This window comes from Scyliorhinus torazame, chromosome 1, assembly GCF_047496885.1.
Source record: "Scyliorhinus torazame isolate Kashiwa2021f chromosome 1, sScyTor2.1, whole genome shotgun sequence".
NCBI classification, from domain to species: Eukaryota; Metazoa; Chordata; class Chondrichthyes; order Carcharhiniformes; family Scyliorhinidae; genus Scyliorhinus; species Scyliorhinus torazame.
The window spans coordinates 251,252,505-251,274,689 of NC_092707.1; the positions used below are offsets into that span (position 1 = coordinate 251,252,505).

Below are 22,185 nucleotides of genomic sequence, written 5' to 3' on the forward strand. Positions count from 1 at the left end.
ATGCTCCCATATTCCTCAAGCAGATGTTTCACAGGCTGGACACATTCCCACATTAGTTATAGGTCACCATGATGTGTATTTTATGAAAGAGCACCCTACCTACGCCCACTCCCCCGCCCAATCTCCATGACCTCCCCTAACCTGCACATCCTTTGGAGTGTGGGAGGAAACCGGAGCACCCAGAGGAACCCACGCAGACACGGGGAGAAAGTGTAAACACCACACAGTCAGCCAAGGCCGGAATCGGACCTGGGTCCCCGGTGCTGTGAGGCTGTAGTGCTAATCACTGTGCCACCGTGCTGTGCTCAGCACTTCACAACCTATGAAGTTTTCTGAAGTGTGGTCATTGTTGTTATGCAGGAAACGTTCGTACATAGCAGGATTTCTCAAACAACAAACAGATAAATTAACAAACAAATAGATCTTGGTGGTGCTGGTTAAGGACAAATATTGAGCAGCAGAACATGGATCAATGTATTGCTTTGTTCACAGTGGTAGCATGAGATCTTTTACATACACCCTGGGGGGCAGTCAGGCTTTGCTTTAGTAGCTGGGGCGAGATTCTCCGATCCCCCACCGGGTCGGAGAATCGCCAGAGGCTGGCGTGAATCCCGCCCCCGCCGGTTGCCGAATTCTTCGGCAACGGATATTTGGCGGGGGTGGGTATCGCGGCGTGCCGGTTGGCGCCCCGCCCCGCGATTCTCCGGCCCGAATGGGCCAAAGTCCCGCTGCTAAAATGCTTGTCCCGCCGGCGTAGATTAAACCACCTACTGTACCGGCGGGAAAAGGCGGCGCAGGCGGGCTCCGGGGTCCTGGGGGGGGCGCCGGCCGATCTGGCCCCGGGGGGTGCCCCCACGGTGGCCTGGCCCGCGATCGGGGCCCACCGATCTGCGGGCGGGCCTGTGCCGTGGGGGAACTCTTTTCCTTCCACCTTCGCCACGGTCTCTACCATGGCGGAGGCGGAAGAGACTCCCTGCACTGCGCATGCGTGGGAATGCCGTCAGCGGCCGCTAACGCTCCCGCGCATGCGCCGCTCGGAGATGTCATATCCGCGCAAGCTGACGGGGCACCAAAGGCCTTTTCCGCCAGCTGGCGGGGTGGAAATTAGTCCGGCGCGGGCCTAGCCCCTTAAGGTTGGGGCTCGGCCCCCCAAGATGCAGAGCATTCCGCACCTTTGGGGCGGCGCGATGACCGACTGATTTGCGCCATTTTGGGCGCCAGTCGGCGGACATTGCGCCGATACCGGAGAATTTCACCCCTGATCTGAAGTGACCACTGTCAGCCTCGATTATATGCTTGAACACATGACCTTCCCGTTCGCAGGTGAGAATACCACTGAGAGCCCAGGCTGCCACTTATTGCAAGTATCAAACTCAGAGGATAGAATTTAAGATAAATTCATTCAATTGTTATGAATCTTTTGCTGCTTTGTTTCAAGTTGTTTTGATTGTCTGACATATCTAATAATTAAAATAAGGATCCATTTTCAAGGAAAGAATTGAAGGCACAATTCAGTTGAGCTCAACAAATGATGAGTTGCCATATTTGACATATTCAATAATCACAGTAAATGGATACATTATTGCATTTTTCAACTTCTCTCTGAATTTAGTCTGAGCCAGCGCATAAACACACGTGTTTGTACAGGAGCTCAGCAGTTGGAACATATCTCCGGTGTAGCCTACGATATGTAAGGGATCCGTGTGTTGATCTGGGTCATAAAGCTTGTCTGTAATTCTGGAAATGAGGAAAAATACAACATAAGGCATCCACAGCACGATGAAAGTACCAGAAATGGAGAAGAGTAAAATGATGGATTTCCTTCGGCTCTGCATCTCTGGATCATCGCTGTTCTTGCTGTTGTGTTGACCTTGCAGTGCTCTGCGGGTTCGATTAGCCATCACAATGTGACTAACAGTCAGAGCGTTGAGAAATATAATCAGAAAGTACGGCAACAAGGGGTTGAAAACTGTGCTAAGCCAGTCGTAAGTGACCCATCCTGGCAAAGTAAAGTAAGTTGGTTTGAAATTAATTCCCCACCCCACATTGTTAATTGTATAGATAGGTTCAAAAGCAAAATACAGGGGGATGTTTTTGAAGCAGAACACAACACACACGGTCACTATTACCACAGCTGCAGTTTTCTCCCTGCAATACTTCTCTCTGAGTTCTTGACAACAAAGGAGGACAAAGCGATCGACAGTGAAAGCCACCGTTAACCAGACAGAGCAGTCAACAACCATATAGTTGATAACCTCGTTGACACTTGCAATGGGCGTGTAGTGTAGAAGTGAGTCTGGGAAATAATACCAAAGTATGTAATAGATTATCACATTGAAAATAATGACCAGCAGATCCATTGTTGTCATACCCGCCAGGTAAAGAGTGATCCCTTTGGACAGACCACAGCCTCCTCGGAGCAGGACCACAATTGTCAGGAAATTAGCTACAAAGAGAAGAGTAAATTCCCCAATTAATTCCATTTTACTTCTTGGAAATGGCAGTCCAGAATCAGGCCACTTGGTTCAACAGGCGTATGTCTGTCGTTGCTTATTCTGCACAAGCACCTTTCCCTACCCGACTCCATCTGACCATATTAACATGTCCTTCTATTCCTTTCTCCCTCAGTTACTTGTTCAGCTTTTCCTGACCAGGCAGGCTCACCATCTCTGATGTGGTTGTGATAATGCTGCACAGGTTAGAAAGAAGCAAATGCTCTCTCAAAGCAGAATGTTGTTCTGGAGGCAAACAGAGCAGATGACACCCCACCCACACTCCCAGCTCCACTCACACCCTCCCCCTCCCAGCCCCACTCACACCCTCCCCCCTCCCAGCTCCACTCACACCCTCCCCTCCCAACCCCACTCACACCCTCCCCTCCCGGCCCCACTCACACCCTCCCCCCTCCCAGCCCCACTCACACCCTCCCCTCTCAGCCCCACTCACACCCTCCTCCTCCCGGCCCCACTCACACCCTCCCCTCCCACACCACTCACACCCTCCCCTCCCGGCCCCACTCACACCCTCCCCATCCCGCACCAGTCACACCCTCCCCCCTCCCAGCCCCACTCACACCTTCCCCCTCCCGGCCCCACTCACACCCTCCCCTCTCAGCCCCACTCACACCCTCCCCCTCTCAGCCCCACTCACACCCTCCCCCTCCCGGCCCCACTCACACCCTCCTCCCACCACCACTCGCACCCTCCCACCCCCACTCTGACTGACTGACTGAAAAAACAAAAACCACCGGCTTCAGCTTCTTACCGGGAACTCCAAAGATTGCAAGAAAATGGTAATAAATGAAAGCTGCCTGTTCAATTGTTGCTAATTCCATTTTCAGAAAGAGGAGCCGACAGTAAACAGTGACAACAGACCTGGAGCCGCAGAGTTTGTTCCTTACTGAAAGCCCTTTATATAAAACAACTAAACCCCCCCCTGTGAATCAATCAGCTTTCAGAGGGAGCGGAATTAGTTCCTGGTCTTTGAACAAACAGCCGTCACTACTTTTTACAAAGATTAGGCAATACTATTTTTGCATTGAAGCCAAACGGTTCCAATTGCAGAATGTGAGTTCTGAAACCATAAACATAGAACATAGAACATAGAACGATACAGCGCAGTACAGGCCCTTCGGCCCACGATGTTGCACCGAAACAAAAGCCATCTAACCTACACTATACCATTCTCATCCATATGTTTATCAATAAACTTTTAAATGCCCTCAATGTTGGCGAGTTCACTACTGTAGCAGGTAGGGCATTCCACGGCCTCACTACTCTTTGCGTAAAGAACCTACCTCTGACCTCTGTCCTATATCTATTACCCCTCAGTTTAAAGTTATGTCCCCTCGTGCCAGCCATTTCCATCCGCGGGAGAAGGCTCTCACTGTCCACCCTATCCAACCCCCTAATCATTTTGTATGCCTCTATTAAGTCTCCTCTTAACCTTCTTCTCTCCAACGAAAACAACCTCAAGTCCATCAGCCTTTCCTCATAAGATTTTCCCTCCATACCAGGCAACATCCTGGTAAATCTCCTCTGCACCCGCTCCAAAGCCTCCACGTCCTTCCGCAATACTCCAAATGCGGCCGTACCAGAGTTCTGTACAGCTGCAACATGACCTCCTGACTCCGGAACTCAATTCCTCTACCAATAAAGGCCAACACTCCATAGGCCTTCTTCACCACCCTATCAACCTGGGTGGCAACTTTCAGGGATCTATGTACATGGACACCTAGATCCCTCTGCTCATCCACACTTTCAAGAACTTTACCATTAGCCAAATATTCCACATTCCTGTTATTCCTTCCAAAGTGAATCACCTCACACTTCTCTACATTAAACTCCATTTGTCACCTCTCAGCCCAGCTCTGCAGCTTATCTATATCCCTCTGTAACCAGCTACTTCCTTCCACACTATCGACAACACCACCAACTTTAGTATCGTCTGCAAATTTACTCACCCACCCTTCTGCGCCTTCCTCTAGGTCATTGATAAAAATGACAAACAGCAACGGCCCCAGAACAGATCCTTGTGGTACTCCACTTGTGACTGAACTCCATTCTGAACATTTCCCATCAACCACCACCCTCTGTCTTCTTTCAGCTAGCCAATTTCTGATCCACATCTCTAAATCACCCTCAATCCCCAGCCTCCGTATTTTCTGCAATAGCCTACCGTGGGGAACCTTATCAAACGCTTTGCTGAAATCCATATACACCACATCAACTGCTCTACCCTCGTCTACCTGTTCAGTTACCTTCTCAAAGAACTCGATAAGGTTTGTGAGGCATGACCTACCCTTCACAAAGCCATGCTGACTATCCCTGATCATATTCTTCCTATCTAGATGATTATAAATCTTGTCTCTTATAATCCCCTCCAAGACTTTACCCACTACAGACGTGAGGCTCACCGGTCTATAGTTGCCGGGGTTGTCTCTGCTCCCCTTTTTGAACGAAGGGACCACATTTGCTATCCTCCAGCCCTCTGGCACTATTCCTGTAGCCAATGATGACATAAAAATCAAAGCCAATGGTCCAGCAATCTCTTCCCTGGCCTCCCAGAGAATCCTAGGATAAATCCCATCAGGTCCCGGGGACTTGTCTATTTTCAGCCTGTCCAGAATTGCCAACACCTCTTCCCTCCGTACCTCAATGCCATCTAATCTATTTACCTGGAGCTCAGCATTCTCTTCCACAACATTATCTTTTTCCTGAATGAATACTGACGAAAAATATTCATTTAGTATCTCGCCTATCTCTTCAGACTCTACACACAACTTCCCATCCCTGTCCTTGACTGGTCCTACTCTTTCCCTAGTCATTTGCTTATTCCTGACATACCTATAGAAAGCTTTTGGGTTTTCCTTGATCCTTCCTGCCAAATACTTCTCATGTCCCCTCCTTGCTCGTCTTAGCTCTCTCTTTAGATCCTTCCTCGCTACCTTGTAACTATCCATCGCCCCAACTGAAACTTCACACCTCATCTTCACATAGGCCTCCTTCTTCCTCTTAACAAGAGATTCCACTTCTTTGGTAAACCACGGTTCCCTCGCTCGGCACCTTCCTCCCTGCCTGACCGGTACATATTTATCAAGAACACGCAGTAGCTGATCCTTGAACAAACTCCACTTATCCAGTGTGTCCAACACTTGCAGCCTACTTCTCCACCTTATCCCCCCCAAGTCACGTCTAATGGCATCATAATTGCCCTTCCCCCAGCTATAACTCTTGCCCTGCGGTGTATACTTATCCCTTTCCATCCTTAACGTAAACGTCACCGAATTGTGGTCACTGTCCCCAAAGTGCTCACCTACCTCCAAATCCAACACCTGGCCTGGTTCATTACCCAAAACCAAATCCAACGTGGCCTCGCCTCTTGTTGGCCTGTCAACATATTGTGTCAGGAAACCCTCCTGCACACACTGTACAAAAAACGACCCATCTAATGTACTCGAACTATATATTTTCCAGTCAATATTTGGAAAGTTAAAGTCTCCCATAATAACTACCCTGTTACTTTCGCTCTTATCCAGGATCATCCTCGCCATCCTTTCCTCTACATCCCTAGAACTATTTGGAGGCCTATAGAAGACTCCCAAAAGTGTGACCTCTCCTTTCATGTTTCTAACCTCAGCCCATACTACCTCGGAAGATGAGTCCCCATCTAGCATCCTCTCCGCCACCGTAATACTGCTCTTGACTAGCAGCGCCACACCTCCCCCTCTTTTGCCTCCTTCTCTGAGCTTACTAAAACACCTAAACCCCGGAACCTGCAACATCCATTCCTGTCCCTGTTCTATCCATGTCTCCGAAATGGCCACAACATCGAAGTCCCAGGTACCAACCCATGCTGCCAGTTCCCCTACCCTATTTCGTATACTCCTGGCATTGAAGTAGACACACTTCAAGCCACCTACCTGAACACTGGCCCCCTCCTGCGACGTCAAATCTGAGCTCCTGACCTCTATACTCTCATTCTCCCTTACCCTAAAACTACAATCCAGGTTCCCATGCCCCTGCTGCATTAGATTAAACCCCCCCAAAGAGCACTAACAAATCTCCCCCCCAGGATATTTGTGCCCCGCAGGTTCAGATGTAGACCATCCTGTCTGTAGAGGTCCCACCTTCCCCAGAAAGAGCCCCAGTTATCCAGAAATCTGAATCCCTCCCGCCTGCACCATCCCTGTAGCCACGTGTTTAATTGCTCTCTCTCCCTATTCCTCATCTCACTATCACGTGGCACGGGCAACAACCCAGAGATAACAACTCTGTTTGTTCTAGTTCTGAGCTTCCATCCTAGCTCCCTGAAAGCCTGCCTGACATCCTTATCCCCTTTCCTACCTATGTCGTTAGTGCCAATGTGGACCACGACTTGGGGCTGCTCCCCCTCCCCCTTAAGGACCCGGAAAACACGATCCGAGACATCACGTACCCTTGCACCTGGGAGGCAACATACCAAACGTGAGTCTCTCGCGCTCCCACAAAATCTCCTATCTGTGCCCCTGACTATCGAGTCCCCAATTACTAATGCTCTGCTCCTCTCCCCCTTCCCTTCTGAGCAACAGGGACAGACTCCGTGCCAGAGGTCCGTACCCCATGGCTTACCCCTGGTAAGTCGTCCCCCCCACAAGTATCCAAAGCGGTATACTTGTTTCTCAGGGGAACGACCGCAGGGGATCCCTGCACTGACTGTTTTTTCCCCGTCCCTCTTACAGTTACCCATCTATCTCCAATCTTTGGTGTAACTAATTCCCTGAAGCTGCTATCTATGACCCCCTCTGCCTCCCGAATGATCCGAAGTTCTTCCAACTCAAGCTCCAGTTCCCTAACTCGGTCTTGGAGGAGCTGGAGATGGCAGCACTTCCTGCAGGTAAAATCAGCAGAGACACTAACGGCATCCCTCACCTCAAACATCCTGCAGGAGGAACATTGCACTCCCTTCCCTGCCATCCCTCTAACTTTCTACCAAGATCTGGCTAACAACTAAATTAAATTTTTTATATAAAAAAAATATATTAATAACAATAATAAAATATGGTACTTACCTCACACCAATGGGTTTTATTATTAGGTTAGATGAGGAGGGCGGGTGGGAGACACTACACGTGTAGTGTCTCGGGTTTCCTCTCCACCAGAATTTATTGGTGAGGGTCTTCACAGAAGTCCGCGGGTCAACTTCCTGTTCCCACCTTAAACACTAAAATTTAAAAAGGACATAAATGACATGATAGATAGATAGATAGAATAGACAAGTTGACTCTTCACCAGCTTATTCATGTATTAATAATTGGGCGTTTATTATCTGAAATATAAAAGTTGTATTGGTAATAATTGTGCTGTGAAATGGTGTAAACAGTCAGAGAAATAAATGCACAGCAAATACAAACATGTTTCTGACATTGATCCTCAAATCTGAAGTATCAGGCAGATATCCCCCATCTGCCATCAGAGACACTGAGGGACGATTTTCCGGCCTTGTTTGTTCTCCCTCAAGTGAAACGAGGCTGGTGAATCGCGGGAGAGGCCGAAAACGAGAACCACAGCAGGCGCCAAACAGTTTGTGATGCATTAAGCCCGCTCCCATGGGGATGGACACAGCTCGGTGAAAGGTCCACGGCCAGATGAGTGCAACGGGGAGGGGACCATCACCCGGTCCAGGTGACATTACGAGCGGGTATCTGGGATATGGGGTTTGGCGTTCCCGCTGCAGCCAGTTGTGCATGGGCAGGGCATTCCGGATATGGGGGGGGGTGATCAATGTGGGAATGGAGGGTCCCGGGATGGGAGCCACCGCTGTTTGTCAGTCTAACATCTGTTATATTACTAAATTGCAATATTAATATTACTCATTTGTCTTGTCGAGTTGACTTGAATACTGATGAGAAATAGTCAAAGTCTTCCAGATGATGACAAAATATTTATTGAGTAATCTATAATAAACTAGCGAGTTCTTTCGCTTCAATACTAAACTAGTAAAACAAGTAACTAAGTTTATATTAAATTAACAATTATAATTATAATACACTGCGCTCTGATCTAATCACGTCTTCACTCAAGCTGCTCTATACCCACACTAACTCACATACACAAAGAACGAGCGGGAAACTCCTTTTGGTAGGTCCTGTAGTGTTGCCATCTGGTGATCATTTGTCTGTACTTACTTTACATTAACTGAACATGTATTAACACGTAATGAGTCCACTACAACATCCTGTCCCAATTCCTTACAGATATTGAACGCTAAGGCGGGGATATTAGGCGCAGAACTTGCCCGAGTGGTGCTGCTGCTAAGCCGGGAGGCCAGACACCGGAGATAACGGCAGCAGCAGCATCTGCAGATATTCGAGGCGGCAGCCCATGTGCTGGTCCCTGCCCACAACCTGAGGACTCGATCATCCATCAGGCCAGGGAGGGAGCCAGAGGGCAAGTCCCGCCACGGCCCAGCGTGTACAGGCGTCGCTGGTTACGCGAACAGATGATGGACAGCACGTACTGCAGGAGGCTTCACCTCAACAAGGAGATGGTGCGACACCTGTGCCATGTCCTCATGTACTTGGCATCACATGGAGGAGGAGGGAACATGCTCCCGGTGGCCGTCAAGGTCACGGCAGTCCTGAACCATTTTACCTCGGAGTCATTCCAGGGCTCGAGCGGGGACCTGTGTGGTGTCTCGCAAGCCAGCCCACAGGTGCATCCGACAGGTCACGGATGCCCTGTTTGCCCGGGCGGAAAACCACATTATCTTTGACATGGACCAAGCCCAACAAGATGCCCGGGCAGCAGGTTTCTCTGTCATCGTCGGGATGCCCCAGGTCTAGGGGGTAATAGATGGCACGCATGTTGCCCCGGGCTCACCGGGCCATCTGGGGGTGCCCTATGTTAACAGAAAGGGGCTCCACTCCCTGAACATACAGCTCGTGTGCGATCAGCACATGAAGATTATTCACGTGTGTGCACGCTTCCCGCGAATGTGCGTGACAGCTTCATCATGGGGCAGTCGTCCATCCCCGGCCTCTTCGAGAGGCACCCCAGGATTGGTGGCTGGCTCTTGGGGGATAAGGGATACCAGCTGAGGACCTGGCTGATGACACCAGTACGGAGGCCGGTGACTGAAACAGAGACCTGATACAACGAGGCCGATGTGGCCACCAGGACTATGATTAATCCCAGGAAAATTGTGCTCAACCTCAATTTGGCTGGACGCAGGCAGTAGAATTGTTTAATTTATTTGAATTCGCAAAGAGAGGAGAAAAAAAGATTTGAACGGGTCGTGGAGAAATGTGATGCGCATTGGAAAGCGCAAGTCAATTAGACATAGGACGCGCAAGTGAATGAGACATATGAAGCTCAATGGAGAATCGGCCGATTAATTTATTACGGATTTATGGCTAAGTGCACAGTCCTGTAATTTTTCCTTCGTTGTGGATTCAATGTTGCGGGTTCAAATAGTGTTTGGCATTTATGATGAGGCCTGTTAATGAGCATAAGTGAATTTAACTATTATGTGTATGGCCTACCACACTTTGTTGTGGAAACAGATCATCATCCGCTGATCATCATATCATAAAAAAAGATCTCAGTGACGTGTTGCCGAGACTTCAGCGGATGATGGTAAAGCTAAGAAGCGATGACTTCGCGTTAATCTAGACCCCGGGCGAAGAACTAATTGTTGCAGATGCATTCTCAAGGGCCACAAGCTACAATGATGAGAAAGCACCAGAAATAGTCCTCAATGTGGAAGCAGGTGCTGCATTTGTCATGGACATGCGACCTGTGTCTGACGCAAAGCTAACGCTGATCAGAGATGAAACTGAAAAGACACAATTCTTCAACAGGTAATCAAAAACCTCAGTGAAGGATGGCCTAATGGCAGTTGTAGAAATTTTCAAAGCATCAAGGATGATTTAACTGTGATAAATGGATTCCTGTTAAAAGGAGACAGAATTGAAATTCCTTCCTGCCTGAGACAAAGTATTCTGGAAAAGATACATGAAGGGCATCAAGGGATAGAGAAGTGTCGCAGACATGCCAGGCAGTCAGTGTACTGGCCGGACATCAATAGAGATGTTGACAACTACGTTAAAGAGTGTAGTGTCTGACAAACAGATCAATCATCTCAGTGTAAAGAAACCTTTGTAGCAAGTGAGATCGTCACAAACCCATGGTCAAAGGCTGGGAAGGATCTATTCTATTTCAGAGGGAATGATTATTTGATCATTATAGATTACTACTCTAATTACCCTGAATTAATAACGTTGTCAGATTTGTACTGCTTACTCTGTGGTAAGAGCGGCGAAATCTGTATTTGCTCAACACGGAATTCCAGAACAAGTCGTGACGGATAATGGACCTTGTTTCAGTCGTCGGGACTGGTTGTCCTTTGCAGAAGCATACAACTTCCAACACTTTACCTCCAGTAAATTATGTCTTCAATCTAATGGGAATGCCGGGAAAGGAGTCGGCATAGTAAAGCAGCTCTTCAGGAAGGCGTATGATGACAAAAAGGATTTATCACTAGCGCTGTTAAGCTACAGGGCTACTCCTTTATGGTCAGGATTGTCGCCTGCCCAGATACTCATGGGAAGGAAGGTTCGTATAACATTGCATGCCATCACCATTCCTAACCTGAAGGAACAGTTAATGCATCACCGTATCAAGCAAAAGTAATGCAAACAGCAAGCCTACTCTAACAGGCAAGCAAAACCAAAAGTTGATATTGTAAGGGTAGAAAATCCAAATGGTGGCTGGTTAGAAGCAGCTAAAGTCTTAAATGAGGTTGCACCAAGACCATATGTGGTACAAACTGATGATGGAATAATGTTTCGCAGGAATAGACGAGCATTACTAAAAGTGAAAACCTCGATGACATTTCCAGAACCGAATTTAACAAACCCAGCTACTTTGTTTAGCAACATTGACCTGTTCATTGGACCAATTAACTTTGAATAGCATTGCCGGCCTCGCCGGGCTGAGCATCGGGAAGCTCCCAGTAGTTCCCACTTACTACAACACTAAGGAACCTTTCTGGAGAATCGCGCCCTGAGTTTCCTGGTGTAAAGTTAATATTTAACACTTCAATATAGGACATTTACCATTTAGATTGGTTTGTTTGATTTACTTTTAGACCTTTTCCTGTGTAACTTGATGGACATGAGTGAATTTTAATTGCATCGACTGCAGGCTGGTAAGTTTCATGTTGAACTCATTCTAGAATATGATTTCCTGCTTATCTGCATTCATTGGAAGAAAGCAATGATGCCTGTGCTGGCTCTTAGAAAGAGTTACCAATCAGTCCACACCCCAGCCCTGCAAATCTTTCCTTTGCAGGGGTATATCCGATTCTCTTTTGAAAGTTGCAAGTGAATCTGAATCCATTACTCTTTCAAGCAACATCTCCAAGAAATAGTGATCATAATACCATTCGGTTTACTGTGGTTAGGGAAAAATCAAATGTGGAAATATTCACCAGGTTAGGGTTTAGTTTTCCTGAGTTAAAAGTATAACAGTATTACGGTGGCAGAAAGGACGTTTGATGAGGACTCGTCTACTGAGGTAGTATGGGCTGAGGTTAGAAACAGGAAAGGAGAGGTCACCCTGTTAGGGGTTTTCTATAGGCCTCTGAAAAGTTCCAGCCATGTAGAGGGAAGGATTGCAAAGATGATTCTAGATAGGAGCGAAAGCAACAGGGTAGTTGTTATGGGGGACTTTAACTTTCCAAATATTGACTGGAAACGCTATAGTTCGAGTACTTTAGATGGGTCCGTTTTTGTCCAATGTGTGCAGGAGGGTTTCCTGACACAGTATGTAGATAGGCCAACGAGAGGCGAGGCCATATTGTATTTGGTACTGGGTAATGAACCAGGACAGGTGTTAGATTTGGAGGTAGGTGAGCACTTTGGTGATGGTGACCACAATTCGATTACGTTTACTTTAGTGATGGAAAGGGATAGGTATATACCGCAGGGCAAGAGTTATATCTGGGGGAAAGACAATTATGATGCGATGAGGCAAGACTTAGGATGCATTGGATGGAGAGGAAAACTGCAGGGGATAAGCACAATGGAAATGTGGAGCTTGTTAAAGGAACAGCTACTGCGTTTCATTGATAAATATGTACCTGTCAGGCAGGGAGGAAGTGGTCGAGCGAGGGAACCTTGGTTTACTAAAGCAGTCAAAACACTTGTCAAGAGGAAGAAGGAGGCTTATGTAAAGATGAGACATGAAGGTTCAGTTAGGGCGCTCGAGAGTTACAAGTTAGCTAGGAAGGATTAAAGAGAGAGCTAAGACGAGCCAGGAGGGGACATGAGAAGTCTTTGGCAGGATAACCCTAAAGCTTTTTATAGATATGTCAGGAATAAAAGAATGACTAGGGTAAGAGTAGGGCGAGTCAAGGACAGTAGTGGGAAGTTGTGCGTGGAGTCCGAGGAGCTGGGAGAGGTGCTAAATGAATATTTTTCGTCAGTATTCACACAGGACAAAGACAATGTTGTCGAGGAGAATACTGAGATTCGGGCTACTCGACTCGAAGGGCTTGAGGTTCATAAGGAGGAGGAGGTGTTAGCAATTCTGGAAAGTGTGAAAATAGATAAGTCCCCTGGGCCGAATGGGATTTATCCTAGGATTCTCTGGGAAGCTAGGGAGGAGATTGCTGAGCCTTTGGCTTTGATCTTTAAGTCATCTTTGTCCACAGGAATAGTGCCAGAAGACTGGAGGATAGCAAATGTTGTCCCCTTGTTCAAGAAGGGGAGTAGAGACAACCTCGGTAACTATAGACCAGTGAGCCATATTTCTGTTGTGGGCAAAGTCTTGGAAAGGTTTATAAGAGATAGGATGTATAATCATCTGGAAAGGAATAATTTGATTAGAGATAGTCAACACGGTTTTGTGAAGGGTAGGTCGTGCCTCACAGACCTTATTGAGTTCTTTGAGAAGATGACCAAACAGGTGGATGGGGGTAAAGCGGTTGATGTGGTGTATATAGATTTCAGTAAAGCGTTTGATAAGGTTCCCCACGGTAGACTACTGCAGAAAATACGGAGACATGGGATTCAGGGTGATTTAGCAGTTTGGATCAGAAATTGGCTTGCTGGAAGAAGACAAAGGGTGGTGGTTGATGGGAAATGTTCAGACTGGAGTCCAGTTATTAGTGGTGTATCACAAGGATCTGTTTTGGGGCCACTGCTGTTTGTCATTTTTATAAATGACCTGGAGGAGGGCGTAGAAGGATGTGTGAGTAAATTTGCAGATGACACTAAAGTCGGTGGAGTTGTGGACAGTGCAGAAGGATGTTACAAGTTACAGAGGGACATCGATAAGCTGCAGCGCTGGGCTGAGAGGTGGCAAATGGAGTTTAATGTAGAAAAGTGTGAGGTGTTTCATTTTGGAAGGAATAACAGGAAGACAGAGTACTGGGCTAATGGTAATATTCTTGGCAGTGTGGATGAGCAGAGAGATCTTGGTGTCCATGTACATAGATCCCTGAAAGTTGCCACCCAGGTTGAGAGGGTTGTTAAGAAGGTGTACGGTGTGTTAGACTTTATTGGCAGAGGGATTGAGTTTCGGAGCCATGTGGACATTGAGAGCCTTTTTCCTTGGATGGTGATGTGTAGCACGAGGGGACATAGCTTTAAATTGAGGGGAGATAGATTTAGGACAGATGTCAGAGGTAGGTTCTTTACTCAGAGAGTAGTAAGGGCGTGGAATGCCCTGCCTGAAACAGTAGTGGACTCGCCAACACTAAGGGCATTCAAATGGTCATTGGATAGTCATATGGATGATAAGGGAATAGTGTAGATGGGCTTTAGAGTGGTTTCACAGGTCGGCGCAACATCGAGGGACGAAGGGCCTGTACTGCGCTGTAATGTTTTATGTTCTATGTTCTAAAAGAGATCAGAGCCAGGTGGATTGGAGTCAAATATCAGGTTAAAGAAACGTTGACCATCTGAAAGCTATATAAACCGGGGATAATTTGGAGAAAGTTCAGAAGAAGCGAGTTGGGAGAAGGTCACAAGCTGGTTAGAAGTGAAGCCAATAATTCTTGATTAATAAGTGGATCAGGGGTTATAGGGAGAAGGCAGGAGAATGGGGATGAGCAAAATATCTGCCACGATTGAATGACAGAGCAGACCTGACGGGCTGAATGGTCTAATTCTGCTCCTATGTCTTCTGGTCCTGTAATATGTGCGAGGTTGTACATTTTGGTGAACATGTATATTGAATGGAGGAAAGTCAAATAATGTCAACAAAACTAATAGATGTGAAACAACAATAGTGTAATTGAATCTACGCTGTGTTGAGGCAGTCGCTGACTAAAAACAGGGACAAAATTTTACGCTCCACCTTGGCTGGTTTGTACGTGGTGGGAGTGTGTGTTTACAGTTCCTAAGATGGGCTTTGTGCCCACCTGCCCCAGTCTCTCCACAATACTCAATTTTCAGGCTGGTGGGAGGATTTCCAGGAAAACCCAAGAATAAATTGAGTTCAGGCCTCGGGTGGGAAGGGGCAGGGTCGCCTCCATCAGCAACCCTCTGTTATCATCAGACACCCCCATTTAAGATCCGGCAACCACAGGATCTCTCGCCACCCCCACCTCGCCACCAATACCCCAATCCCTCTTTCACGACCACCCCCTCTAGATCTCCCCTACATTCCCCACCCTGAGACCCCCAAACCTATATGTTCTTGGACACCTGGGACTTAGTCTCTGGGAGCTGTTTACAGTGCCTGGCACTGCAGGGACTGAGGTGCTGCCGGACAATCAGATTGGTCAACAGTTCTGTAAGGCGGGAATTCTTCCCGAGTGAGGGGCGTAAGACCCACCTCCCAACAATCAACGCTGGTTGGAGGGTTAAATTGCCGTGGAGCACACAGTGTCAGCAATTCTTCAGATTGCGTGATGAATATATGACCATTTCTGGTCACAGTCGAACAAACAAAAAATGGGAATTATATTCAGAACAGATGGAGAGTGGGAAGTGGTAGCGTCAACGTGGGTGGACCAGGACACATTTTTGGAGATGTGTACCCCTAGGAATTTGAAGCTGCTAACCATCTCCACCTCGGCCCCGTTGATGCTGACAGGGGTGTGTACAGTACTTTGCTTCCTGAAGTCAATGACCAGCTCTATAATTTTACTGGCATTGAGGGAGAGATTGTTGTCGCTGCACCACTCCGCTAGGTTCTCTATCTCCCTCCTGTATTCTGACTTGTCGTTATTCGAGATCCGGCCCACTATGGTCACTTCATTAGCAAACTTGGAGATGGAGTTGGAACCAATTTTGCCACACAGTCGTGTGAATACAGTGAGTATAGGAAAGGACTAAGTACGTAGCCTTGCAGGACCCCGGTATTGAGGACTATTGTGGGGGAGGTGCCGTTCTTTATTTTTACTGATTGTGGTCTGTGGGTCAGAAAGTCAAGGATCCAGTTGCAGAGTGAGGAGGCAAATCCTAGGTTTTGGAGCTTTGGTATGAGTTTGGCTGGGATTATGGTGTTGAAGGCCGATCTGTAGTCAATAAATAGTAGTCTGATGTAGGAGTCCTTGTTGTCGAGATGCTGTATCGATGAGTGTAGGGCCAGGGAGATGGCGTCTACTGTGGACCGGTTACAGTGGTTTGCGAATTGCAGTGGATCAAGGTGTTCTGGGAGTTTGGAGGTGATGCGTTTCATGACCAACCTCTCGAAGCACTTCATTACGACTGAAGTCAAGGCCACCGGATGGTAGTCATTGAGGCACGTTGCCTGGTTCTTCTTTGACACCGGTATAATGGTGGTCTTCTTGAAGCAGGTGGGGGACCTCAGAGCGGAGGAAGGACAGGTTAAAGATATCTGCCAACACCTCTGCCAGCTGGTCCGCGCAGGCTCTGAGTGCATGACCAGGGATCCCGTCCGGGCCCGTCGCCTTCCGAGGGTTCACTTTCAGGAAAGCCGATCTGACTTCGGAAGCTGCAATGGTGGGTCTGGGTGTGCTGTGGGCTGCTAGAGCACTCGACAGAAGATCAATGGTTTCCTGCTCAAAACGAGCATAGAATACATTGAGTTCTTCGGGGAGGGGTGCGTTGCTGCTGGAGATAACGCTCGGCTTCGCTTTGTAGTCCGTTATGTTGTTTCGGCCTTGCCACTATCGGCGAGAGTCTGTAACGCTAGTCTGTGACTCTAGCTTGGTCTGATATTCTCTCTTGCCACCTCGGATGGCTTTGCGGAGGTCGTACCTGGATTTCCTGTATAGGTCAGGGTCGCCTGATTTGAACGCCTCAGATCTGTCCTTCAGTAAGGATTGTAAAGATCATAACTGTACAAAACGAGGGAACTTTATTTATAAAGCACCTTTCACAACCTCAGTAAGTCCCAAAGCTCTTCACTGCAATGAGGCACTTTGAGGTTTGACACTGTTGTAAAGTAGGAAATGTGCCAGCCACTGTGCATCAAGGTCTCAAGAACAACATTGAGATAATTGAACAGACATTCTCATTTTGGCGATGTTGGTTAAGGGATAAATACCAGCCAGGAGATTGGGGAGAACTCCATTTAACTTCTTCAACTTGTGGGAACTTTTACAGCCACCTAAGAAAGGTGAGATGTCTTGGTTTATTTGCTTGTTTGAAATGCACTTCTGAAAATACAGTTCCACATTGCTTATGGGCTGAGAGTAAATATCAATTTGAGGACAGAATTTAACGTAAAATTGAGTAGAAAGCTTTGAATATTTTGTTTCTTTGTTTCCCAGTTCATAGGATCATAGAATCCTTCATGTGCAGAAGGAGGCCATTCGGCCCATCATGTCTGCACTGACCATTTAAAGAGCATCCTACCTAGGCCCAATCCCCCACCCTATCACCATAACCCCACCTAGGGGCAACCTAGCATGGCCAATCCACCTAACCTGCACATCTTTAGACTGTGGGTGGAAACCGGAGCACACGGAGGAAACCCACACAGACACGGAGAGAATGTGCAAACCCCACACAGACAGTTACCCACGGTCGGGATCGAACCCAGGTCCTTAGCGCTGTGAGACAGCAGTGCTAACCACTGTGCCACCGTGACATTTCGTTTATTGTTTGATATAATCAAAACATGGACACAGCATTGCATTTCTCAACTTCTCTCTGAATAAAGCCTGGGCCTGAGTTTTGTCTGGGCCAGTGCATAAATACAGGTGTTTGTATAGGAACTCAACAATTGGAACATATCTCCGTTGCAGTCTGCAATAAGTAAGGGATCTGAGTATTGATCTGGCTCATAACGTCTGTCTGTAATTCTGGAAATGAGGAAAAATACAACATAAGGCATCCACAGCACGATGAAAGTACCTGAAATGGAGAAGAGTAAAACAGTGGTGGAGTGTGGTGGAGGCAGGTTCAATTGAGGCATTTAAGAGGATATTGGATGATTCCTTGAATAGAACCAATGTGCAGGGTTATGGGGGAAAAAGCAGGAGAATGACAATAAACCATGATGCTCATTTGGAGAGGCATGACGATCCAAATGTCGTCCTCTGTGCCGTAGCAATTCTGTGATTTCTTGATATCACGTGGAGTGAATGGAATTGTCTGAAGACTGGTACCTGTGATGCTGGAAACCTCAGGGGGAGGCCGAGATGGACCATCCACTCAACACTTTTGGTTGAAGATGGTTGCAAATATTTCTGCTTTGTGATTTACACTGACATGCAGGCCTTCCCCACCATTGAGGATGGGGGTGTTTTTGGATCCCCGTTGTCCAGTTTTGAATGGAAGTTCCACACTTCCGGTGCCTGGCCACTCTAATCAGTACTGTCATGGACGGCTAAATCTGTGACTGTAGATTGGTGAAAACTATTTGTAAGGACGAGGGTAAGTAGGATTCTGCCTCTTGCTGGTTCCCACACCACCTGTTCTCGGCCTATTCTGACAGAACTGTTCCTCAGGTCTCAGGACTCAGCCATTTGGCCATCTCAGTCAGTAGCAGTGCCACGTATGCACATTTGGTCGAGGTACCATTCCCTTTCTCCTTCCTCCTTACAGTGTTTCTTGGATCCTGGAATGACAAGAACAAAATGCAAACAGGGTTCGGCCCAACTTATTGAACCTTGGTACAAATCTCACTTGGACAGGAACTGGACATCACTGGCCCTACCAGCATTTATTGCCAATCTCTATTTGTCCTTGAGCAGGACGTGATGAGCTGCCTTCTTGTACTGCTGCAGTCCCTGTGATGTAGGTACACCCACTGTGCTGTTAGGGAGGGAGTTCCAGTACTTGGGCCCAGCGGCAGTGAAGGAACGATGATATCTTTCCAAGTCAGGATGGCGAGTAGCTTGGAAAGGAACTTCCAGGTGGTGATGTCCCCATGTGTCGGCTGCTCTTGTCCTTCTAGATGGTCCTGGTCATGGGTTTGGAAGGTGCTGTCAGAGGAGCCTTGGTGAGTGCAGATGTACACACGGCTGCTCCTCTGCACCTGTGCTGGAGGTGGTGTATGTCTGTGGATGGGGTGGCAATCAATTGGGTTGCTTTGTCCTGGATGGTGTCAAGCTTCTTGAGTGGTGTTGGAGCTGCACTCATCCAGACAAGTGGGGAGTACTCCATCACATTTCCGACTTGTGTCTTGTAGATGGTGGACAGGCTTTGGGGTGGGTCAGGAGGTGAGTTAATCGCCACAGGATTCCTAGCCTTTTACCTGCTCTTGTAGCCACAGTGTTTATATGGCTAATCGAGTTCAAATTCTAGTCATTGGTAATTCCCAGATGTTGATCGTCTTGGATTCAGTGATGGTATTGCCATTCAATGTCATGGGGCAGTGATTAGATTCTCACTTGTCAGATTTCACCATTTGCCCTGGTGGGGTACCTGGTTCGAATCCCGCCATGGCAGATGGTGAATTTTGAATTCAACAAAAATCTGGAATTAAAAGTCTAATGATGACCATGAAACCATTGTTGATTGTTGTAAAAACACATCTGTTTCACTGATGTCTTTCAGGGAACAAAATCTGCCGTCCTTACCCAGTCTGGCCTACATGTGACTCCAGACCCTCACAGCGGTATGGTTGACTCTGACGGCACTACTCTGAAATTGCCGAGCAAGTCACTCAGTCCAAAGGCAATTAGGGATGGGCAACAAATGCAGGCCCGCCCGGTCAGCGATGCCCAAATCCCAAGAACAAATGTTTAAAAAGTTGGTCATTGCCAGGCACTTGTGTGGTGTGAATGCCTCTTGTCATCCCAAGCCTGGATATTGCCCAGGTTTTGCTGTATTTGGACATGGACTGCTTCAGTAGCTGAGTTGTGAATGGTGATGAACATTGTGCAATCATCAGGAAGAACCTCACTTCTGAAATTATGATTATAGAAAGATTATTGATGAGGCAGCTGAAGATGGTTGGGCCTAGGACACTACCCTGAGGAATTCCTGCAGTGATTTTCTGGGACTAAGTTGATTACTCTCCAACAACCACAACCATCTTCCTTTATGTCAGGTATGATTCCAACCAGTGAAGGGTTTTTGCCCTGACTCCCATTGACTCCAGTTTTGCTATGGCTCCTTGATGCTACACGTGGTCAACTATTGCTGGAGTAAAGTCAGGATCCATAGCCTTTCCAGTACGCAGAGCCTTCAGCCATTTCCTGATGTCAGGTGGAGGGAATCAAATTGGCTGAAGACTGACATCTGTGATGCTGGGGACCTCTGGAGGAGGCCAAGCTGGACCATTCACTCAACACTTCTGGCTGAAGATTGTTGCAGATGTTTCAGCCTTACCTTTTGCACTGATGTGCTTGGCTCCCCCATTATTGAGGACGGGGATACTTGTGGAGCCTCTTCCACCAGTGAATTGTTTACTTGTCCACCACCATTTACGGCTGGATACGACAGGACTGCAGAGCTTAGATCTGATCCGTTGGCTGTGGAATTGCTTAGCTCTGTCTATTACTTGCTGCTTATGTTGTTTGGCACAAGTGGTCTTGCGATGCAGCTATTTTTTAAGTGTGCCTGGTGCTGCCGCTGGCATGCCCTCCTGCACTCTTCACTGAACCAGGGCTGTTGATCCCCTGTCTTGTTGATAATGGTAAAATGGGGGAGATGCCGGGCCATGAGGTTACAGATTGTGGTTGAGTACAATTCTGCTGCTACTGATGGCTCACAGTGCCTCATGGTTGCCCAGTCTTGAGTTGCTACACCTGTCAAAGTGCCACACAATATGACTAAGAGTATCCTCAATGTTATATCGCTGAGTTTGAGTTTGAGCAAAGAGAAAGGTTATGGAAGTGCCCACACTCTGGATTCTTACAAATACGATGAGAAGTTTTATTTTGGGATGTTGCTCATGCAATCTAAGATGGAGAATTGAAGACCTTGCAAACACTCTCTACTGGCATCACTACAGATCACGTGATGCTTCATTAGCAGGGATGTATTCTCTGACACAAAACAACCCCCCCCCCTGTACTTCTTTAGGACAACGACAACTTTCTGAATGTTTATACAACAGAACCCACGCATGTATTATCTCTGTACATATATAAACTCAATAATACAGGCTCTCAGGTGGACGTCTATTCCGTGTGGTTCGTATTCAATGTTCTCAAACCTGGCGACTCGAGACCTTGGCAATGTTCGTTGTTTCTTCAGTAGTTGGTACTTCCTGGGAAGTTATTCCAGTGCCCACCTCCACCGGTATTGGGAGGTCCTCAGAAACAGAATCTGAATTTGTCTGTGTTTGGTCTCTGTAAAGCAGTATCACTGTCTAGATTTGCCAATGGAAATACTTCCTGAGAGATCTCAGTCATTTCACTTTGTGAAGCTAGTTGTTGGTCAGTGTGACGTCGCAAAACGTTTTCCTCACCCGTCTGTGCCGTGTCTGATATTGGACCTGTCTTTTCTACGATCGCAGGACACACCCATTTCCCATTGGTGGTGTAGCTTCTGGCTGGCACTCGCTCTCCCTGAGTGAATACTCACTTCTTAGAGTTTTGTTCCCTCCTAGCAATCTGTGTTTGTTGTTGTTGTTTGACAATCTCTGAAGCAAGTATCAGGTGGTAATAAAAGATCAAACTGTGTTCTCAGTTTCCTCCTGAACAGCAGCGTTATTAGTGAACTCTGTCTCGTTGCGTGTGCAGTGTTCTGGTAAGACATTAAGAATTTGTTCACTATTCTTGCCAATGTACTTTGGTCCTTTGATGCCCGGATGGAATGTTTTAGTGACTCATAGAATCATAGAGACAGAAGAGGCCTTTCGGCCCATCAAGCCTGCACCGTCAAAACAATACTATTCTAATCTACACTAACCCCACTTTCCAGCACTTGGTCCATAGCCTTGAATGTTTTGACCTTTCAAGTGCTCAGCCAAGTACATTTTTCATATTGTGAGTTTTCCTGCCTCAGCTACAATCCCAAGCAATGCATTCCAGATTCCCACCACCCTCTGGGTGAAAGAGTTGTTTCTCAAATCCCATCTAAACCTCCTGCCTTTCACCTAAAGATTAGGGCCTCTTCTTATTGCCCCTCAACTAAGGGGAACAGCTGCTTTCTATCCACCCTGCCCATGACCCTCATAATCTTATACACCTCAATCAGGTCCGCTCTCAGCCTTCTCTGCTCCAAAGAAAACAACCCGAGCTTATCCAGCCTCTCTTCGTAACTAGAACATACCATTCCAGACAACATCCCGGTGAATCTCCCCTGTACCCTCTTGACTGCAATCATAT

At 47.3% G+C, this 22,185-nt stretch overlaps 1 protein-coding gene across 2 annotated transcripts; it reads right to left on the reverse strand.

The window, feature by feature from the left end:
• Positions 1-1,250: 1,250 nt before the first annotated feature.
• Positions 1,251-3,369, reverse strand: LOC140412241 (probable G-protein coupled receptor 139). Of its 2 annotated transcripts, none has more exons than XM_072500851.1 (2): positions 3,265-3,369; positions 1,251-2,446 (listed from the first exon to the last, which is right to left on the reverse strand). In XM_072500851.1, exons 1-2 carry the CDS (start codon positions 3,332-3,334, stop codon positions 1,512-1,514), a joined length of 1,005 nt encoding a protein of 334 aa, XP_072356952.1. In that variant the 5' UTR covers positions 3,335-3,369; the 3' UTR covers positions 1,251-1,511. The 2 variants fall into 2 exon arrangements, with proteins under 2 accessions (XP_072356952.1, XP_072357033.1); XM_072500932.1 differs by having other exon boundaries at positions 1,251-2,296; positions 3,265-3,367.
• Positions 3,370-22,185: the final 18,816 nt, after the last annotated feature.